Source organism: Notolabrus celidotus, chromosome 11, assembly GCF_009762535.1.
Source record: "Notolabrus celidotus isolate fNotCel1 chromosome 11, fNotCel1.pri, whole genome shotgun sequence".
Classification (NCBI taxonomy): domain Eukaryota; kingdom Metazoa; phylum Chordata; class Actinopteri; order Labriformes; family Labridae; genus Notolabrus; species Notolabrus celidotus.
The window spans coordinates 33462493-33484711 of NC_048282.1; the positions used below are offsets into that span (position 1 = coordinate 33462493).

At 40.5% G+C, this 22219-nt stretch overlaps 1 protein-coding gene across 1 annotated transcript in view; it reads left to right on the forward strand.

The window, feature by feature from the left end:
* The window catches only part of LOC117821541 (probable phospholipid-transporting ATPase IIA), a 54474-nt gene extending 34963 nt beyond the window's left edge, over positions 1-19511 (forward strand). Inside the window, exons 19-28 of the mRNA XM_034695909.1 lie at positions 710-808; positions 3707-3796; positions 4075-4219; positions 6514-6578; positions 9868-10023; positions 12650-12714; positions 12923-13031; positions 13145-13202; positions 15174-15377; positions 17734-19511. Of these exons, the coding sequence (XP_034551800.1) occupies positions 710-808; positions 3707-3796; positions 4075-4219; positions 6514-6578; positions 9868-10023; positions 12650-12714; positions 12923-13031; positions 13145-13202; positions 15174-15377; positions 17734-17870 (1128 nt within the window). The 3' untranslated portion in view covers positions 17871-19511. The remainder of the gene's footprint in view (positions 1-709; positions 809-3706; positions 3797-4074; positions 4220-6513; positions 6579-9867; positions 10024-12649; positions 12715-12922; positions 13032-13144; positions 13203-15173; positions 15378-17733) is intronic.
* The last annotated feature ends 2708 nt before the right edge of the window (positions 19512-22219 follow it).

Consider the following 22219-nt stretch of genomic DNA (forward strand, 5'->3'; position numbering starts at 1 on the left):
CACAAATAATAAATAGAAACACAGAAACACACAGTATTCAACATTCAGACATTCAAATTATTGCACTGTCCACAATTTATTTTTTGCATTATTTATATTCTTCAGTAGCTGTTTTAGGCTGATTGGTTCAAACAGAACAGTGTTTGATTTAGTCTGCTTTTTTCCACAAAGATATTGGAGAAACATTTTGCTTGATGCAGTAAAATGTATTTTTCTTCAAACATCATTGCTTAGAGAAAGTGATACATGCCTTTATATCTTCTCGGCTTGACTTTTCTAATTCTTTGTATGTGGGCTTAGAGCAGTCACTCATTCAAAAGAGGGAACACATCACACCTGTGCTGCGCTCTCTCCATTGGCTTCCAGTCCGTCACAGGATTGGTTTTAAAATGTTGTTGTCAAGCTCGAGCACTGAGGTCAACCAATCAGCTGCTCCTGGATGTGCCTAAGAATCGCCTGAATGCCAGGGGCGATTGAGACTTTGCAATAGCTGCCCCCATCTCTGGAATAGCTTACCACTTCAAATACGATCAGCACCCACTGTTGAATATTTTAAATCATTATCCGGACAGATTTTACTTGACTTTCCTGGATTTTACAATTTACATTAATATATTGGGTTGTTTATTGTTGTCCTCTTGTACTTTTTATCTTGTAAAGCACTTGTTGACTTGACTAAAAGAGACGTCACTCTCTGCTTCCTATGTAGGTTTGGATGCTGACAGGAGACAAGCTGGAAACGGCCACATGCACCGCAAAGAACGCCCATCTCATCACCCGCAACCAGGACATCCACATCTTCAGATCCGTAAGTGCAGGACACAGACCCGTCTTCCTCCAGCAGGCTTATGAAGTGAGAAACAGTTGATTTTATTCTCAAGAGGTTCATCGCAGTTCAATTTAGCTCTGACAGTTTCCTGACCCCACCGACCTGCGGGCATCCATCCTCTGAGCGACCGAGGCCCGTTAGCTGGTGGTCACACAGCCCCACACAACTACGCATGCATCCCAGGCCAGCATCCACAGCTGAATAAATCACCTCCCACCAGTGAAAGCATCCAAGCCACTGTCAAAGAGAACAAACAGGCGCTCGCTCACACACAGAGAGGAGAAACCAGCTGAACCACTCCCAGAGGGAACACTCACAGGGCTCACTTCCTAATTTGTTTTGCAGCTTTTGGACTCTCACCGCCTGCTTTGATAGTCCCCCTCCTGCCTTCCCCTCTGGAGCCGTGCCAGAGCAAAAGGAGCGCCTGCCATATAGGAAGGTTACAACTTGCGTACAACTGCGCTTACTGGAAGAGAAAAACAATGGCTGGCACGGCTTGAAAACCTCCGTCCCAGTGGACAGCGGAGTGCTGACTGGGCCTGCAACACATACATCTGGATTAGTTTCCTGGTGACCACCAGGGCCTGATGTGGATTGACGTATGAATAGTCAGCGGTCGAAGGATATTCATTCCAGAGCAGAGCTGTTGTTGACAGATTAACACCATGCCTTGTCAGAGCTGCATTTTTGGAGAATTTTGAAAGTCTATATTTGAACCTGGCACAACTGCTACATACCTCAGGTGATTTTATAATACTGTTAATGTGCACACCGCCCAGTTTCCCATCCTAACTCAGGTTCTGGTGCCAGCTTAAATGTTCCCTCGCTATAAAGCGTCATAAAAAGAGATTACTTGTGATGTCAAATGATTCATTTTTTGAAATCATGATTAATTGCTGAATTTAAATAGTTAAAACAGACTTTAGACTTTAGACTTTATTGTCCCCTCGGCGAAGTTCTTCTCCACGGCCCCTTCAACAGACCTATACATCACAAAAACAACACCAAATCCCCTGCAAGCGAACACCAACATCAACATTCAAACACCAACATCAACATCTCTACACTGTTCAGCGAGGCCTTCTGTTTAGGGCCGCTATAGCAGCAGGGATCGAGCCCTTCTACACCTTCATGCCCTGTATCTGCAACCAGATTAATTACATCTTTAACAGCATGATTAAAGCTCCCCTATTTTGGATTCTAAAACATTTTCTCAGTCCATATTAACAATGTGAAGCAAACAATCCCAACCTGAGGACTTCCCCTTCAAGACCTGAGTCTTCCACAATGATCATTTAGCAAGCCCTGCAGCTAACTTCATGGATTTAGTTTCATCCACAGGTCTAATGCCCTGTCAACATCAGTCTGATTAGCTGTGCCTGTATTTTTCTGTGAATCAAGAGAATTTAAATACAGTCACAGTGGTCACATCAAGAATGTTTTCTTTAGATTTTTTTGTAGGGACAGGATAAATTGTTTAACTTAAAGCTGGGGTTGGTAATCAGATTTAGATATACTTTTTGTTATACTGGTTAAAATGATCTTTATGTCCCGATGGCGATCAATACATGATGTGTTCTTAAAAAAGAGCGAAAAAAACTGCTATCTACAGCCGGAGTAAACCTGGGAAAACACCAACCAATCACCGTCATTAGGGTCCAATTTATGAAACCAATCAAATCCCGTCCTGGCGTTCTGCCCGCCTCCTGCGCGTACATTTCCTCGACCTGCTCTCCCCGTCTCCTGCCTCTGCTGACTGCCCCTCTCACTTGACCTCGGGCTTGTCCCATCTGACCCGATGAGGTGCTTTGCTCAGGACTGTAGTCCGGATCAGAGTCTAAAAAGCTCTCACCACGGGGGCTCTGAGAAGCAAAAGAGTGAATGACATCTAGTAAGTCCTACAGAAAATGTAGATGTATTGTAGAGATGACGAGCCGATTCGTGAACACGTCAAGCTTTAATAACCGGTCACTGTCGGCCGTGATCACGCCAACCAACAAAGCAACAATCATTATTTGAATGAATGAAGAACTTCTCCTCTTGTCTCTCCTCTCTCCCGCTCCCACACTCTCCTTCCTGATGCCTTCACTAACTGTCAACACTGTAGGAATTAAGAGCATCTACACTGAACACATTTAACAAACAGTAGAGTATTACAGAAGCAAAAGTGTTAAAGGAGTGAAATGTTGACGATTTTAACACTTGGTACAACCCTGATACCGATATCTGATCGACTACATGAATTATTTAAAGAGTGAAGATGTTTTGGCAAAAATCAAAGACTTAAATGTGACTTAAACTATCAGGTATTTTCGTCCCAAGACTAAGACTAAATCTAAAATAGCTGCCAAAATGAACACTGCTTGAACGTCATTTTTTTATGCTTGTGATTAGACTTCATTTTTCATATTCTGATAAGAGGAAGTCACCAGAGTGATTTTGAAGAGCTGTTTCTTTTCCCTGTCATTAAGACTAAAATGTCACAGTGCCTATCTATTAAAACAAAGCTGTAACCCTTTATGGAGGGCAGGAGATAAATGTTGTTAAGTAGTTAAAGTCACAGCCTAATTTATTTGCACAATACAGCTAATATAGCCGGCAGATAATTTAAGGAAGGAAGAAGCTGTGATGGTTAGATGCTTATTAACTCATTTTAAACCACATTTATAACGTGGTAATATTTCTGCAGGTATTTATTCGCTCTAACGTTTTCTGTCGCTGCACCTGGAGGGAAAAAGGTGCCACTCTGCAAAGCCAGAATCAGGATGCAGAGTCTGACAGATTGTCTTCTTTGATAATATTTTCCACTGAGTGATCTGAGTGGGTTTGAGTGGTTTTTTTAATGTGCATTTATGACTGTGGTTGCCATTGCCCTAGGTGACAACCCGAGGGGAAGCCCACCTGGAGCTCAACGCTTTCAGGAGAAAACACGACTGTGCGCTGGTGATATCAGGAGACTCGCTTGAGGTAAAGCATCCGTTTGTGTGTGTGTGTGTGTGTGTGTGTGTGTGTAACCCACCTCCCACCTACCCGTCTCTCCTTATGAAACTCTGACATGTTTTCTGTTTGATGCGTGATAGTATCGCTGCCACTGAAGCATCTCTGGAAGTGGTATCTGTGGTTAGACTCTCTCTGTGAACCGCTGCAGGAGTTAAACTGTAACTCTGGTCGAGGTGTACAGTTGAGATCGGTTACATGTTTTGGTCTGAGACGCTCACCTGTCCGTTCTGGCGGCTTTCCTGCAGGTCTGTCTGAAATACTACGAGTATGAGTTCATGGAGCTCGCGTGTCAGTGTCCCGCTGTGGTTTGCTGCCGGTGTACCCCCACACAGAAGGCCCAGATAGTCAAACTGCTGCAGGAGCGCACAGGCAAGCTCACCTGTGCTGTAGGTGAGTAGACAGTAGCTTCAGTCCAACAGCTTTTTCATGTGAGGGTAATATTTACTGTGGACATGGAAACACTTCTTTCCTTTTTAACCCCCTAAAAACATTTCCATCACGAAGCTCTGACTTCATTTACTGCTCATCTTTCTGTTTGAGCATTAATGAAATACCACAGTTAATTAGAGCAGATCTAAACATGCATAAGTGCTTGTATGCAGTAATATTTACAACCCCAATTCTAAAAGAGTTGGTATGGTTTTTTAAGTGTCTGTTTCAACTTTTTTGAAACATGTTCCTGGCATCAATAACATTAAACATTAACAAAACTAAATGAATAAATCGATAAATAAACCAATATAATAATAGAAATATAAAAATAGAAATAGAGAAAATAATAAATAAACATTAAAAACTTTAACTTTAACATATAAATAAATTGAAAAAAATAGAATAGAATAGTACAGCAATAATAATAATAATTAACAGTAATAAGAATAAGTAAACACATAAAAAAACATGAAACATTAACATAAATAAATAAATAATGAAATAATTAATAATAATAAAAAAAATAAACAAACATTAAAAACTAACATTAACATATACACATTGATAAAATATAATAGAATATAACATCAATAATAATAATAATCATCATCATTAATTATAATAATGAGAATAATAAGAATGATAATAAAAAACAAGCATTAAAAAAACATTTAACAGTAACATAAATAAATAGATGAATACATGAATAAATAAATACAATATGATTCTTTATAATTTAATATAACAGCAATAATAATAATAATAATAATAATAATAAATTAACATAAACATTATAGGCTCCATGGTAGTAGCGCAGTTGCCTCACAGCTAGAAGGTTCCTGGTTTGAATCCCCGGCCGGGCAGGTGCCTTTCTGTGTGGAGTTTGCATGTTCTCCCCGTGCATGCGTGGGTTCTCTCCGGGTTCTCCGGCTTCCTCCCACAATCCAAAAACATGCTCAGGTTGATTGATCACTCTAAATTGCCCGTAGGTGTGAGTGTGTGGTTGTCTGTCTCTCTGTGTTAGCCCTGTGATAGGTTGGCGACCTGTCCAGGGTGTACCCTGCCTTCCGTCCGAAGCCAGCTGGGATAGGCTCCAGCCCCTCGTGACCCCTAATGGGATAAGCGGTCAAGATAATGGATGGATGGATAAACATTATAATAAAGCAATAACATCTTTCAGTTTCAACATCTGAAATGTTGTCTTTAGACAATATTCAATGAAATATGAGATTTAAATGATTTGTAAACAATCAAATTCTGTTTTTATTAACATTTTACAAAGAGTCCAAACTCTAGTTGATGACCTCGAGGGCTGAGTGATTATAAATCATCTTATTATTCCCTTTAATTTCCTTTGAATTATTATTATTAAATGATCATAGAAAGTTATTCTGTTACTAAACGCTGTGGTATTTTATTATAACCATGCAGCCGCAGGAGTCGATAGCCAATTTCTCAGCGCCTCTGGTGTGGCTGGTGGTTTTACAAAATAATATCAGGGCCAAGTTTTTTTCTGTCTTTAAACTAGAAAATGAAATGTAGAGTAGAGTAAGGGGCAACTTCACTAAAACCCATGCAGTTGTTTATTTAAGAGATAAATAAAATACTAAATGAGAGTTAGTCAAGACTCACGGGTTCTGGGTTTGCTAGCAGGGATGCAGCAGATGCAGTCCACCTCTTATCAGCACTACATGAACTTTGTTGTGCAAGCAACCAAAGATTACTGATACAGGACTGGTAAATATTTCTCAGGCTGCAATTGGAAACCAAAACATTTACAAGACCACATTCTTATCCTTGGTCTACAAACTCTGCATCTATTTGCAGATATCTTTAACATAGAAACTCCTTGTTTGATATATTCTCAGCTGTTTTTAGCAGACGTTTGTTGCTACCTCTATCACGCAAAAGGAAAGTTAAAACTGAAAATTTGACCTTCAATTTCCATATAATTTGCAGACCAAATAACTACTGTATGCTTTTACATCCCCTCTTATCTTGTGACTTATGTAAGTAATAATAAAGCTCCTTGTTTTAGTCTCGTCTGTAGAGAGGACCCAGCCCCTTTATCTCAGCCTTTATCTGGTGAATTCCAAACACATCTGTCATTAAACTCACTTTGGCTCTACTCCTGATCTCACCATCAAGCCAAACTCAGGGAGTGTCTTGTGAAACATACGCAGAGTTTGAGTTTGAATTGGTGAGTCACTGATGTGAATCCTGACACCTCGGTGGCTTTTGTTTTCTCTTAGGGGATGGAGGAAACGATGTCAGCATGATCCAGGAAGCCGACTGTGGCGTGGGAGTGGAGGGAAAAGTAAGACTCTCTCCATCTCATCCCTTCACACTGATGTGCCGCTCTCACAGATTTTTGCTTTGTGTTTCCTGTCAAGATCTCTCTCATGTTCAGAGGCATGTCGAGAGACGTGCACACAGATGATTCCTCTTTTTGAGGATCTATTGTGTGAGCAGAGGAAACCAAAATGACAGGATGCTTTGAGCTCAAGAAAAACCCAGTCTCTTTGTGCTTTTCACAGTTCTGTCAGACATGAGCTGCATACATGTCAGAAGTGATAGCACTTTGAGGATTTTTTTTACTTTAATGGAGAATTGGAGTGCTCCTTTTTCTCGCTGAGAAAGATTGATACGACTCTTATATCAGTTTGTCACAGCAGCCAGTTAGCTTAGCAGAGAGATGGGACTCATTTGGTCAGCATGGCTTCAATCAATTTCTGACAACTAGCTTGATAAAGCTCATAAAACATGATAAATCCAAAACAAAATACTGAAGCATGAAACATCAATTTTGTAGATTTATTGGCAATTGTGCATGGATATGTTATTCCAATGAGTCACCAGAAACTCTGTGCTCTCAACCAAGATACATGGCAGCTCCTGTAATATGAAAAGATTAACAATTGCCAAAATTATTAAAAGTTGAGAAATGTTCCTTTTTTTAAAACTTCAAAAACTTCAGGTTTACAAAAGAAAGAATAAATAAATTAGAGGGAGGTTGTTCTGGGCCATTCAATAGACACAGATGAAGGGTTACAAACTCTGGTGTATGAGTTAAACTTTTTCCAGGATTTTATACAGTCATCGGCTTGTAGTCTTAAGAAGGAGGTGAGTTTTCCATGGAATATATTTCGTTGACAATTGCAGTGCAGTCGTCCTTTGTTGGTTGGTTTGTCTGCATCCACCTGGAGAGATGTTTCTAGAGCCTTGTCTAAGTTGATCAACATTCAATTCATAAACAAATTGGATGGCTTAATGTCAATAATGAGGTAATTTCTGTAAGCAAAATTCCCTTAAATGTGTTCTCAAATATTTTCTGATTTTCTAAGTTTGCTTAACTTAATTTATTAAAGCTGGGGTTGGTGATCAGATTTAGATACACTTTTTGTTATACTGGTTAAAAGGATCTTTATGTCCTGGTGGCAATCAATACATAATGTGTTCTTTAAAAAGAAGGAAGAAAAGCTGCTATCTACAGCCGGAGTAAACCTGGGAAAACACCAACCAATCAGCCTTTTTTGGGTGCCAAAATTTTAAACCATTCAAATACCGTCTTGCCGTTCTGCCCGCCTCCTGCGCGTACATTTCCCCGGCGTGTACTCCGACTCCCCGTCTCCTGCTTCTGCTTCCTCTGACTCTACTGACTGCCCTTCTCACTCGACCTCGGGCCTGTCCCCTCTGACCCGATGAGGTGCTTTGCTCAGGACTGTAGTCCGGATCAGAGTCTAAAAAGCTCTCACCAACAAGCAGAATAATTAATGACGTTCAGTAAGTCCTACAGAAAATATGTATTTATTGTAGCGTCCGTCCGGACGCTGTAGGGATGACGAGCCGATTCGTGAACACGTTGATCTTTAATAACCGGTCACTGTCGGCCGTGATCACGACAACCAACAAAACAACAATCAATGTTTGAATGAATGAAGAACTTCTCCTCTAGTCTCTCCTCTCTCCCGCTCACACACTCTACACCTCTCCTGATGCCTTCACTGACCGTCAACACTGTAGGAATTAAGAACATTTACATTGAACACGTTTAACAAACAGTAGAGTTGTTACAGTGTTATATATGTGTTATAACTTTTCTCCTGATATCGTGTCACCGGTACAACTGGATAATGCTAGAATGACAGTTGTGAGTACTAACAGCAGCCATGTTTGTTTGTGTTTTTAACTTTCACTATGATAATGTTTTGGTGAGGACCGGTTTTGAATCAGTCACGATCATATGGTCGAGAATCAGTGGCGCTCGTGCATGTGAGCGGGGGGGCGTCGTTTTGGAGGAGCTCTGAGGGAGAAGGGGAGGGGTTAGACGGAGTCCTGAGGAAATGCTACATTCAAATTCATGCTAGTTTTCCGAGACTGCCAACCCCAGCTTTAAATGTTGTCTTTGATTTACGTTCAGTTAAAAATGAACTTTAAATGATTTACAGTTGGACTCTGCTCTTACACATAGTTCAGAGTAATAAAAAAATGTCTGATTTTCCCACTCAACATTTCCAAAGTGAAGTAACGTTGGCTCATAGCCTCGTGACACCATCAGGTGTCATATTTATAATATCTATATTTAAGAGCGTATTTATCAAAACTGTCAGATTGTAAAGTGTCTTAATTTTAGAAATTCAGTGCAACAACTATCACCTTGGAATTCATCTTTATTTTGTGACCTCTTGAGAAAGAAAATCAGAAGTAGCATAAATAATGAAAGGAAAATATTTCTTGACTTTATTTATTCATGGTTTTATTTATTAGGGACAGATACAGTATACACAGAGGAAGTGAAAACAGCCTTGCAATGCAAGTAGCATAGTATTTATTGTGTGCTATTTTGCAACACATGTCCCTAGAGAGGGTTTTCTGAGAGTAAAAGATTGAAAAGGTAAGTCTAAAGAAATAAGGTATGTTAGGTATAGTAAGATATAGTAAAACACACATTTAGCAATGATAAAAATAGCAGAAAATCAGACATGAGTGCCGGTTTGTTGCTCAGTTAACAAGGATTTGCTGTCTCTCTTAAACATGGTGGAGTTTGCATTAAATTTTAAACTATCAGGTAGAGAGTTCCAGGATTTTGCTCCTACACAGAAAAGGATGTTGTGCAGAATTAGACTTTACAATCACCACTTAAAGCTGCTGTGATCTGCTGCAGCTCTGAATCCTCTAATGGACTTACAGAAAAGTTAAGGGGCAAGTCCATTCAGACATTTGAGCACAAATTACAAAAACTTAAAACTTATCTTTACTTAAAAAGTGCCAGTGTTTATGTCTGACTGTTTTTTATCCAGGCCTGTAAAGGGTCAGTTTAGTCCCAGGTCTGTCTGGCAGATGGCTGTTAAACCAAAAGACAGATTTGAAAGTAAGAATGCTTGTAATTAAAGGTTCGTACATATAGTTGATTCTTGATTGTAATTAATGTCATGCTTCCAGTGAGTTTTTCCACCTTCAGTCTGTTCAGTTCAGTCCAGTCCACAGAGTCTTACATTTGTCCCTGTATGATCTACTCTGAACAAGCACCAAAAAAACTTCTTTTCAGGTCAGCACACACTCCTCACAGCTTGTCCTCACATCCCTCTGTGCTGTGTGTTTGGCAGGAAGGAAAGCAGGCCTCGTTGGCCGCCGACTTCTCGGTGACTCAGTTCAAACATCTAGGCCGTCTCCTCATGGTCCACGGTCGGAACAGCTACAAAAGGTCTGCAGCCCTGTGCCAGTTCGTCATCCACAGGAGCCTGTGTATCAGCACCATGCAGGTAGAGTACGACTATAAAGGGAGGACTATAGACTCTAGACCTAGACTCAGTTCGCAAAAGAGTGTCCAAAAAACACCACACTCATTTTACAAGTCCTAACATATGAACATATTTATCAAGCTGTGTGATGCATGATGTTCTTAGCTCCCCCCAACATCCCAGTACTCCCCTTGTTAAGTATCAGTGTGCTCACTGTTGCACTTAGAAATATAATGGTCTTCTGGGGGGCCGTTTTGGCCGAGTGGTTCAGTCACGCACCCCATTTACAGAGGCTGTAGCCCTTAAAGCAGGTCTGGGTTCATTTCCATCACATAGCCCTTTGCAGCATGTCATTCCCAACTCTCTCTCTCTGTGTCCTACCCGTCTACTGTCCTATCATCTCAATAAAGGAACAACACCCTAAAAAGAAACATTTCAGGAGCTTTGCCCTAAAATCTTCCAGAGATGCTTGTTCACACACGTCCCTTACAGCATGAAATCATCCCTGTTGGATGAGCTGGGTTGTGTGCAGGGTGCTCATGCTCAAAACTCATTACATTTTCTATTTTCAAGGTTTAATTTCAAGTTTAGCTACTATTATTGTCGATATTTTTTTATATAATTGGTGAAATGTACTATTTTTAGATAACTTTAAAATAAAAACATTCTGGAAGACATCTCATGACCCCCCAGGGGGTCCCGACCATAGACTGTAAATAAAAATGGACAGCGTTGCTCCGCCTCTTCCCGTTGTACGGTTCTGAAGCCAAAAAATGCCGCTCCTGGGCGCCGCCATTGTGCAGCCAGAGCCTGTGAAGCCACTGTAATAAGCTCTACCCTACAGCGTGACGTCACAAGACGCTGTGTGTCCTCTGAAGTTTCACTCCACGGCGGCTGTGAATCAAAGGAAACAGGAAGTAAAACCCCGTTTTTTAAACTCTAATAACTAACGAAAAATAAACTTTTCAGGAAAAAGAGGCCTTGGACACAAAACACTCAAATACTAACTACATATCACCACAGCGTACGGATGTGAGAAACATTCGTACGACGTGTATTTATTTTTTAAAGTTTGACTGCTCCCCCATTCAAATGAATGGAGGAGACAGATTTTTTGACCTATACTGCAGCCAGCCACCAGGGGGCAGACACACTGCTGAAAGCCTCACCACCAGACACCGGAACCTCTCCCTTGGTCCCGACCCATATTTTGGTAACCCCCGATCTAAGATACTGTAAACTCTGTCAATGCACACAGATTAAATCACATCAGCTCTGATGCTGAAATGTTAAACTGACAGAGTGATTTGTGCACACAGTTTACTTTAAGGCCGACATGTCCAAAGTACGTCCCCGGGGGCCAATCGCGGCCCAAGGTCCATTTATTTATGGCCCCAAGCTTCCATCTTAAATTGTTATTTATAGCACAGAAATGAATCACATTCTGAATCATCTGTACATTTGGAGTTTCTTTCAAGCGCAAAGTCAAAACTAAAGTCAATCCAGAAAAGGTTTTCAAACTAATGTTTTTATCATGATGTGAAAATGTTCTTGATGAACACTAAAATTTCAGAAGACACAAAAGAGGACACAAGACAAGATCAAAATTATGAAATCGTAAAGAAAAGGCAAAATTTGATGCAACAAAATAGTTCAGAATGCAGGAAAATAATTAATTTGTTATAAAATGTTGTCTGCTGGTCAGAAAATGTTAAAAACAACATGAAAAAGAAGTGTGATGAAATCCAGATCGTGAACCTGCCATAAGAAAATAATGATACAATATTTTTCCTCAATGAAAAACCTTTTCCTCCAGAAGAAGATACTGTTTGCTGATGTTTATGTGGCTTGTGGAGAACTGAGGACTACCTAGTTACTGTTTTATTGAGATTTTTTTTTAAATAGTTGTTATTAAATACATATTTCATATATAACTTTTATGATTCCTAAGTCTCAGTAGGAGCCTCTGGCCCTGAGGTATTCTGACAACATCAAATGTGACCCTCTTTGATTGGGGTGAGGCAGGGAGAAGTTTCAGGGGTGGTCATGGAAGGGTGGGGTGCACAATGACTCAGAGGAGTTAGCCCGTTGGTGCCCTTCTGAGCCTCCCCTCTCAACAAACACACACACACAAATACCCAACACCGTCCCAAATCTAATTCCCATGTCCCAGGCCAACCTCAGCCCCCGCCTGGAGGGACAGCCCATGACTCACTGCATCGTGGACTTTGGGGTTTCAGGGAGGCCCTCCTCTGCATGTCTCACATTAACACCGACCACAGCTGTGACCCGTCTGCCGTGGGGCCGCCGGGATGACAGGCCGACAGCTCAATACTGGCATCACCCGTACGTTATAGACACATGTTAGTTAGTCAGGAGTTTGACTTTCTCCAGCAGGATGCTGTGGTGGAGTGAGGATGACTGCAGGGTTGAAGTTTATGTGTGGGATGCAGCTAATTGATAGTCAGAGTGTGGTTACCCTTTAATGTGTGTGTTCAAGGGCAGACTGTTGCGTCTTTATTTTGTGTGTCTGTGATTTACAACTCAGTGGCATTTAGGTAAGGATGATCCTCACTCCCTCGTTTCTCATCTGCCATGTAATTAATGAATAATTGAGTCAGTTTGTTCTCCCTTTCTCTCTCTGTAGGCGGTCTTCTGCTCTGTTTTCTACTTTGCTTCAGTCCCTCTCTACCAAGGATTCCTGATTATCGGGTGAGATTCAAACTCTGTGTGGCGATGACTTATCAAGAGAGCATTTTGGCTGCCTTGTTCCCTTGGCATTTCCTCTGTGTTAAAGTTGAAATGTGAGCTGGGGAAAATATGAAACTATTATCTGCTGTATTGATGCTTTTTACTGCTGAACTGAACAATAAAATCTGCATGTTAATCTTGAGCATGTTTTCCCACACTCCTGTTTCAGCTACTCCACCGTGTACACCATGTTCCCCGTCTTCTCCCTGGTGTTGGACAAAGATGTCAAATCTGAGGTTGCCATGTTGTACCCTGAGTTATACAAAGATCTCTTGAAGGTATTTAATGGAAGCTCATGCACACTTACTGTCACAGTGCAGCTTCATACAGTGATTCAGACACATGGGGTATAATGAACTTGATGTTTTGTTCCTCTGTTTCCTCTCTGCAGGGTCGACCACTTTCCTTCAAGACGTTTCTAATATGGGTCTTAATAAGTATCTATCAAGGTAAGGACAGTTCATAATAACCCAAATATAAAGAAAACACACACAAACAGGTTCCTTGAAAGTAAACATTTGTCTTGTAGTGGCCTCAACAGACCCCAAAGAGTCATTAAGGGTGTTTTTAAACGTTAACTAAAGACTTACCTTTTTAATCTGGCTTTTAACTTGGAGTAATTTCCTTTAAGCCCTCGACTAGATTTTTATCATTATGGCCATTGTTTTAGCATCATTTTAATAAATGTTATTTGATCTTATTCTTTATTTTTTTATTATTATTTTATTTTATTTTTTGGTATTTATCTGATTTTATTTAATTGATTGATTTTATTAATATTAAGTATTTTATATAACATTCCTCTATCTTGTTTTAGTCTTGTATCATTTTATCTATTCTTATTATGTGAGGGTGTTCCCAGCAGTCTACTTTTAATGAAGTCCCATCCTTTAATAACAGGGGGAAACAGGGTGAAATGTCTTTATACAGGGGGTCTCTGTAACAAAATATTATCAAATGAGGTAGGGATATCAATTTTGACAATTTGGATCATGAAAACATTGTAGCCCTAATTTTTGTTATTTGAGTTTCACAAATGGGCAAGGCACAAGATCAGAACATAACAAACATCAAGGGTCTAGAGGAAGGGGGTGGAATGGAATAGAATAGATTAGGATGGAATGGAATGAAATGGAATGGAATAGAATAGAATAGAATAGAATAGGATGGAATGGAATGAAATGGAATGGAATAGAATAGGATGGAATGGAATGGAATGAAATGGAATGAAATGGAATGGAATGAAATGGAATGGAATAGGATGGAATGGAATGGAATGAAATTGAATGGAATAGAATAGGATGGAATAGAATAGAATAGAATAGGATGGAATGGAATGAAATGGAATGCAATAGAATAGGATGGAATGGAATGGTATGGAATGGAATGGAATGAAATGGAATGGCATGAAATGGAATGGAATAAAAAGGAATGGAATAGAATAGGATGGAATGGAATAGAATAGGATGGAATGGAATGGAATTAAATCAAATGGAATATGTTAGAATGGAATGGAACATGATAGAATGTGATATTTTGGAATGGAATAGTATTGACAAATCCCTCAATGACCTGTATCACAAAACAACACAACATTAAACATTAGAGATTCAGCGAGCGGCTCACATCATCACAGGAAACATGATTAATAATTAAAGAGAACAGTATTTACAAGTTGTGATTGTACTTAAAGAAAGTTCAAATTAAAAAACAGAATTACTCCATAGAGAGGTTGAAGTATAGAGAAACAATTTAAGAATGTAATTGCTCTTGGGACGAATAATAATTATAAACAATTCTAGTAGCTCTTGGCCGTCTGAAGCACCGACCTGAGGGGAGTACAGTGGAGGGGACGGGTCACCTGTGATGTCAAGGGCTTTCTGTTAAGTGTTAAGTGGTATCTGTGCTTTCGCAATGATTTATCTGGTTGTAGTGACCACTCTTGTTCATTTCCCTCTACATATGACATCCGTGATGTCAGGAGCACAGGGTCAGCAGCAGACCGCACCCCCAGAGCTAGTATTCACTACTTTAGGCAAACACAGACGAATGAAAACACAGACAGAAAAGAGTAATGAGTGATATTTAGACCTTCTTTTGTCTTGAACAGCCCACACACTTTCTCCTTTATTCCTTTATTTGTTGGTTTTAAGTCTTTATTTGTCAAAAGCTTGAGGTAACTTTTCTGACACGGACCATTTGCAGTGAAAAGGTATCGACTGCAGCTTCTGAAGCTACGCCCTGAAACCATTTATCACTCTGTAGAAAACAAAAAACAGAGCAATCATGTTTTGGCAAAGTATTGAGGCCTTCTTAAACCAACTCTGCATGTTGGTTTCACTTTACTCACACTTTCCTCCACTGTATCTACTCTTTATACGTGATAGGGGATAACAGAACTCTCTCCTCTGACTCCACAGGGAGCATCATCATGTACGGGGCGCTGCTGCTCTTCGAGTCCGAGTTCGTCCACATCGTCGCCATCTCCTTCACCTCTCTGATCCTGACGGAGCTGCTGATGGTGGCCCTGACCATCCAGACGTGGCACTGGCTCATGATCGTCGGCGAGCTGCTCAGCTTGGCGTGTTACGTGGCCTCGCTTGTGTTCCTGCATGAGTTCATAGGTGAGTACACAAACGCAGGTAGTACACTTTCAGACACTTGGAGGAGGACTTGTACCAATTTAGACAAAACAACAACAGATGCACTTTTACTGCTGCCTCAGTGATGTTATTGTGCTTTCACCGACCTTGAAATAGTACGTCAGCATTCAGCAGTACGTGGGATATTCTTATTCATATTACGCCTCTGGTGTGCAATAAGCTGGATACTAGGAAGGCTAAAGGTGAGCGCGGTGACAAATTGTCCTCGTGTAGTAACGAAGGGGAAATGCCAACCTTCCTGTTAGTTTCCTGTGGACCGCCAAGGTTCATGTTTTTATCACAGTGATGGTGAGTAACATAGAAACAGAATCACGGACATTAAAAGGAGGTCATGTCGTTGGTGTTTACGTAACTCTACTACAGCCTGCATGTTTCCAAACTTTCTGACTTCTTTTCACTCAAAGTTTATGAAAAGTATCCAGTTTTAGTCGTGCCATATTAAGACTCGTGACTGAGGTGATACTCTAACCGAGAGAATTCCCAGCCTTTATTTTGGGCTTTATTTGGGGCGTGGAGTTCCATTTTCAGCCTTAAATCTCGAACCACTGAGGATCATGACTGGCATGTGGTCAAGTGTACCCTTTTTGTACACTTTTCCTCCCTCTTGAAGGCAGGCTGCAACAGACTCAAAGGCTTCTCCTCTGATGCATGTGCACTTTGCACAGTTAATGGGTCATTCTTCAAGAGTGTTTCAAACTCTTACTGCCTCATATTCTGTATCCTGCCTTCAGGGACTGAGATGACTCCAACACAGAAAGACTTTTCATGAACTCTCAAGGATGAGAGAGCTGATTGATTGGCCTCTAAGACAGATGTTTTTATATGCTGAGGTATTTTTAAAATGTGAAGAGATGCAGGAACAGAAAGTTGGTTCCTGCATCTCTTTACAATGAGAAGTGAGAGCTGCAGCAGCTGCTCTCAAACACAGCTCAGCCCTCTTTTGAGAGTCATAAGGATGCTAAACCTGAGCTGAGTGAAGGGATACTCATATTTATATATTTTACCTTTATTTAATCAGGTAAGTCAATTGAGAACAAATTCTGATTTACAATAACGACCTGGGCGGAGAGGCGACACAGGTGGCATGATAATAAATAAAAACAAAAAAAAACAGAGAGGACATAAAGGGAAACCTAGAGACAAAATAGAATACATAAATCGGACAGGAGTGAACAACTTAAAAGCAAGTGCAGTGATGTTGAGTTATGGGATGTAATAAGTTTCTGAAAGTGGCGAGTGGAATGAAGGAGGTCAGCTTTAGGGATTGTTCAGGGGATTCCAGTCATTTGTAGCAGAAAACTGAAAGGAGGTGCGAACAAAGGAGGTCCGGGCTTTGGGTGTGATGAGCATAATGAAGCTACTTTTTAGCTCAAATTTAAACCATTACCAAATAATTGTAAAACCCTTGATTATTTATTTAATAATTCAAATAAATCACTTCAACCCAGCAAAATCATAACACAGAAACAACATCATTGATTACCTTGATTATTATCTTCAACCCTTGTATGCAAAGCATACCTCCAGAATTCTGACCCCTAATATATCCATGGGATCCCCTCTGTTTATCACCTTCAGTCCTTTATTATTCATACAGGGACATATCATCTTCCTCAACAGGGAGCCCCGGGGAGTGCTGGAGTCAGGGAGGAACTAGATGTGTAAATAATGGTATCATCAGCATATAGATTGACATGAGAATCACCTGCTGCAAGGGCAATGTTCTATAAAAGTCCATTAATCTGCTCTGGAAGCACACAGAAAAGGCCCTTCTTATACCCCGAGAGAACTGAGGAGCTTCACATATGTAATATAGTGAAGTCTGTTTGTGCATCCATTGGTACACAACACACAGGATGTGCTTGACAGTAATCAGCATACTTTAAATGCTTTAAAACCTGGGGCACTGGTGGCCTAGTGGTCCAAGCACACCCTGTATACAGCTCGACTCTCGGCTGCAACCATGTGCTACATGTCTTCCCTTGCTCTCTGCTCCCCATGCCTCCTGTCTCTCTTCAGCTGTCCAATCAATACAGTAAAAAATCTCAAAATGTGAAGTACTCCTCCTGTTTGCAGCCCTTTAAGTCCCAAAATAAGTGTACTGTAGTTCCCAAGCTCAGCATACTCATCCCTGAAATGTTGCAGAAAACCCATGACCAAATTTGATCCTGATGATTCAACAAGAAATACGTTAGGTTGAAGCTGAGTGTCTAAAAGTCTCCTTTTAAACATAGAACTGTGCATGATGCTTAAAAATGTATACATCTCTACCTCCCCCCAAACCTCTATCTGACCTGTGCCTCTCGGTCTACTCCAGACGTGTACTTCATCACCACGGTATCGTTCCTGTGGAAGGTGACCGTCATCACGCTGGTGAGCTGTCTGCCACTTTACATCCTCAAGTACCTCCGCAGACGCTTCTCCCCGCCTAGCTACTCCAAGCTGACCTCCTAAAGACTGTGGAGGGGCCGCCGCCGCCGCCGCTGCTCTCTTTTCTTGTGGAGGAAACAGAGAGAGAGACGTCTGACTTCATCCAGCCGCGCCTTCGCTTCTACCAGAGAATCAAACACGGATTACTCCCCTTTAATTTACCTGACTTTGAAGGACGAACTGTTGTGTCTGGGACGGGTTGGTTACTGAGAGTTGGTGATGAAAGCGCACTTTAACTTGATGTTGATGTTTGATGCAAAGACTAACTCATGAAGAACAGCTGCAGTGAATTGAAGATTACATTATTATCCTCTCAGAATTAAAGACGTTAAAAACTCCCGATGTGCAGTGTGATAAAATGCAACCTGTAGGCGCCAAATCCTAAATAATGCAGGTCCAGTTTGTTTTGACAGTTTTGAAAGTGAGTGGGAAACGCTGGTCAGTTCAGTGAATGTGTCATCTGGGCTGGAAACTCTCATTTAGTCGCGTCTTAAAGCTGTTTTTACCGTCAGACGCTGAATTTGACGTAGCGTTCTCACCCAGGAGTTGATTCAGTCTCTCCTTAAACAGTGACTTTCTAAAAGCAGTTTGAGAAACACACGGTTCAAAAAACAAAAGTTTACTGGCTAGACTTTGCATAAAACACACGTCTGAAAGTTTGTGTATTTGTTGATGCGTCACCGCGACGTGACGGTCCTGCACGGCGGAGGTGGTGCGGTTGTTTATTTTAGCATGACCCGTGATGTCTGATGTTAAATCTGTCTTAGTCTCTTTGTACGGACCCTGAGTTGTTAGTGTTTGTGGAGCGCGGTCAAAACAGCCACAAAGGAGCGCTGGTTATTTGTAGCTGAGAAACCTTCAGCCGGGGGCTCCGTCCTGGCTGTGTGGTCTGCAGGAGAATTTGAAGCCTCTCATGTGGCCTGCTCAGCAAGGCCAACGCCGGCTACTCTAAGCATTGCATGATGACTCACTGTAACAGTGACCTAAAGCCATAACTGAAAATATCCCACTGACCAGAGTCCTGCTGCCCCTCTTTCACGTCGTTAAACCCAGGGCTCCCTCACCCCCTCCCTTCTACTAACCTCCACAGGTCAGCTGCAAAAAGAAAAAGGGATCAATCACTTCTGCTTAATCTAAAACAATGTGAATATTGTCAATAAGTATTACTAACACTGCACACTGACAGAAAAAGAAGGCACTTCTCATACTTCATTTCACTTTGAGTGTGAAGGTGAAGATACTGTAAATAATCAGCATCTAACACGATCAGTCACTTATCAGGCAAATTCAAAGATTTCAATCTTAATGTAAAGAAAGTCATCTTGTCACGTGACTCGACTCTCGATGTGTCAAACAGAGCGACCAGGGTGCCATACATACGTCGTCATTTTTTAAAACTGAAATAAAAAAATCCAAACTGAATTCAGCGAAGTGTTTGCACAGAGTTTTGTTTTGTACGACTGATTATTTATATTTTTATGTTGTAAGAGAAGGAAAGTGATGCCACAACGGTTCGGTTTGCTTGTAAATAACCAGTATTTTTAATTTATTAACATGTTTTATTTATGGTGTTGATCACAGTCAAATGAGCGGAAACAAAAAGGGAGAAGTGCGTTGATGTCAATGTTGTGATGATGATGATTAATAAATCTCATGTTTTCTTTACCTGTGCCAATTCATTTCTTTCATGTTACATTTTAAAAAAAAACACTGTGCTTTAGTGCTTCAAAATAAAATGTTTTATTACATTTTTCCATTTTCTTTTTTTATATATATTTTTATAGTTTTTCTGCTGTATACATCAATCAAAAAGTGAATGTTACAAACAAGAACACATCGTACAATGACAACACGAGTCCAATCTAATGTGTATTTAAATAAGAAAACAGGAAGGACTCATGAATTAGAAAGAAGATATGATACATGAAAAAAAAATTAAAAAATGAAACAAATAAATATATATATTTCTAACAAACAAAATCTTGAAATGAACTTTTCCAACTTTCCCTATGAAACATATATTACATTAGTCCTCAAGAGAGGGAATAGAATTTACAAATGACAGCACAGGACCCCAGGTCTTTTTAAAACGATCTGAACAACCTCTAGAACTATACTTCATTTTCTCTAACATTTTCAGAGATAATTAACCCTTGTATTATGTTGAAAAAAGATTACATTCATTATGTTGCGGTTCATTTTGACCCGTACTGTGAAAATCCACTCAAAAAAGTACAAAACAACTCTAATTCATATTATATAAACATTTAGAAAAGAGACATACAATACATTTTTAAATCCAACACTATATTAAAGAACTATTTAGTTAATGTTTTTTTAGTGGCTTCATGTCTTCTCTTGTGCTCAGAGATGCATCTTTGTGCATTGTGCTCATTACAAGAACATTCTTGTTTCTCTTTGGGGCAGTATGAAACAACTGTTGCTTTCTCAGTGAAAACAAAATTTTGATGATGATGATCGCTGCATTCCTTGGTTTTCATCTGATGGAGAGACAACGGCAGACTCGTCCTCTGAATCCTCCTCATCGTAGGAAAATTGACAATCTGGATCATCAATAACATTGTCCTCAGTCTCTGAAAGATCCTCTGTCTCTGAAATCTCTTCCTCTGTATCACTATCCCAGTTTGTTTGTCAAAGAGATGTTACAATGTTACAATGTCATTTAGCAGACGCTTTTATCCAAAGCGACGTACATACGAGAACAAGAACAACACAAGTAAAGATCTAGACAAATCTAGACAAAATCTAGAGATGACATGAGAACAGTGAAAAGGACAAGGGAGAGAAAGTTCCTCCTCTACACACACCTGGGTCTCTGGGTCTGAATGGCTACTCAAAGGCACTCAAAAAAAAAAGTACATCAAAGAGACATGTTTATTTGATCTGAACAGCTAATTACCCACAGTAAAGCGTCTGGGTCAAAATGACCCTTAACATCATCTTTGTATACAAACTCTGCACAGACATTCCACTACACATCAAAGTGTCCAGATTTTACACACCAGTTCATGACCCTAGATGAGGAAAAGTCACAAAGTTTCATGAAGAAAAAGAAAGGATAACCAGTACTTTGGTCAACACAAAAACTGAAAAGGGTCAAATTGACCCTTAACATAATATAAGGGTTAAGGAAAATGTGTCGTACCGCCCTGAATGCTTTCTGAGTATTATATGTAGCATTGTTCCCCAATGTGTTCAATAAGAAAATCTTAAAGAGAAAATTAGAAATATGTGAAATCTAATTTTTTTAAAAAGGCCATGTAGTTTTCTTCAACTGTAGTTTTTACTAATGCTACTAAATTTATACTTCAATTTATATTCATGGCAGCAGATTGGAGTATCTGGGATTCACTCTAAGTAAACTATAGTAATAAGATAAGATAAGATCCTCCTTTATTCGTCCCACAACGGGGAAATTCATGGAGTTACAGCAGCAAACAAGAAGGTGCACAGTACAAGAATTTCAACAAGAATATATATATATATATATATACACTATATTACCAAAAGTATTCGCTCACCCATCCAAATGATCAGAATCAGGTGTCCTAATCACTTGGCCGGGCCACAGGTGTATAAAATCAAGCACCTAGGCATGCAGACTGTTTTTACAAACATTTGTGAAAGAATGGGTCGCTCTCAGGAGCTCAGTGAATTCCAGCGTGGAACTGTCATAGGATGCCACCTGTGCAACAAATCCAGTCGTGAAATTTCCTCGCTCCTAAATATTCCACAGTCAACTGTCAGCTTTATTCTAAGAAAATGGAAGAGTTTGGGAACAACAGCAACTCAGCCACGGAGTGGTAGGCCATGTAAACTGACGGAGAGGGGTCAGCGGATGCTGAGGCGCATAGTGCAAAGAGGTCGCCGACTTTCTGCACAGTCAATTGCTACAGAGCTCCAAACTTCATGTGGCCTTCAGATTAGCCCAAGTACAGTACGCAGAGAGCTTCATGGAATGGGTTTCCATGGCCGAGCAGCTGCATCCAAGCCATACATCACCAAGTGCAATGCAAAGCATCGGATGCAGTGGTGTAAAGCACGCCGCCACTGGACCATAGAGCAGTGGAGTGATGAATCACGCTTTTCCATCTGGCAATCTGATGGACGAGTCTGGGCCAGGGGAACGGTACATTTCGGACTGCATTGTGAAATTTGGTGGAGGAGGAATTATGGTGTGGGGTTGTTTTTCAGGAGCTGGGCTTGGCCCCTTAGTTCCAGTGAAAGGAACTTTGAATGCCTCAGGATACCGAACCATTTTGGACAATTCCATGCTCCCAACCTTGTGGGAACAGTTTGGAGCGGGCCCCTTCCTCTTCCAACATGACTGTGCACCAGTGCACACAGCAAGG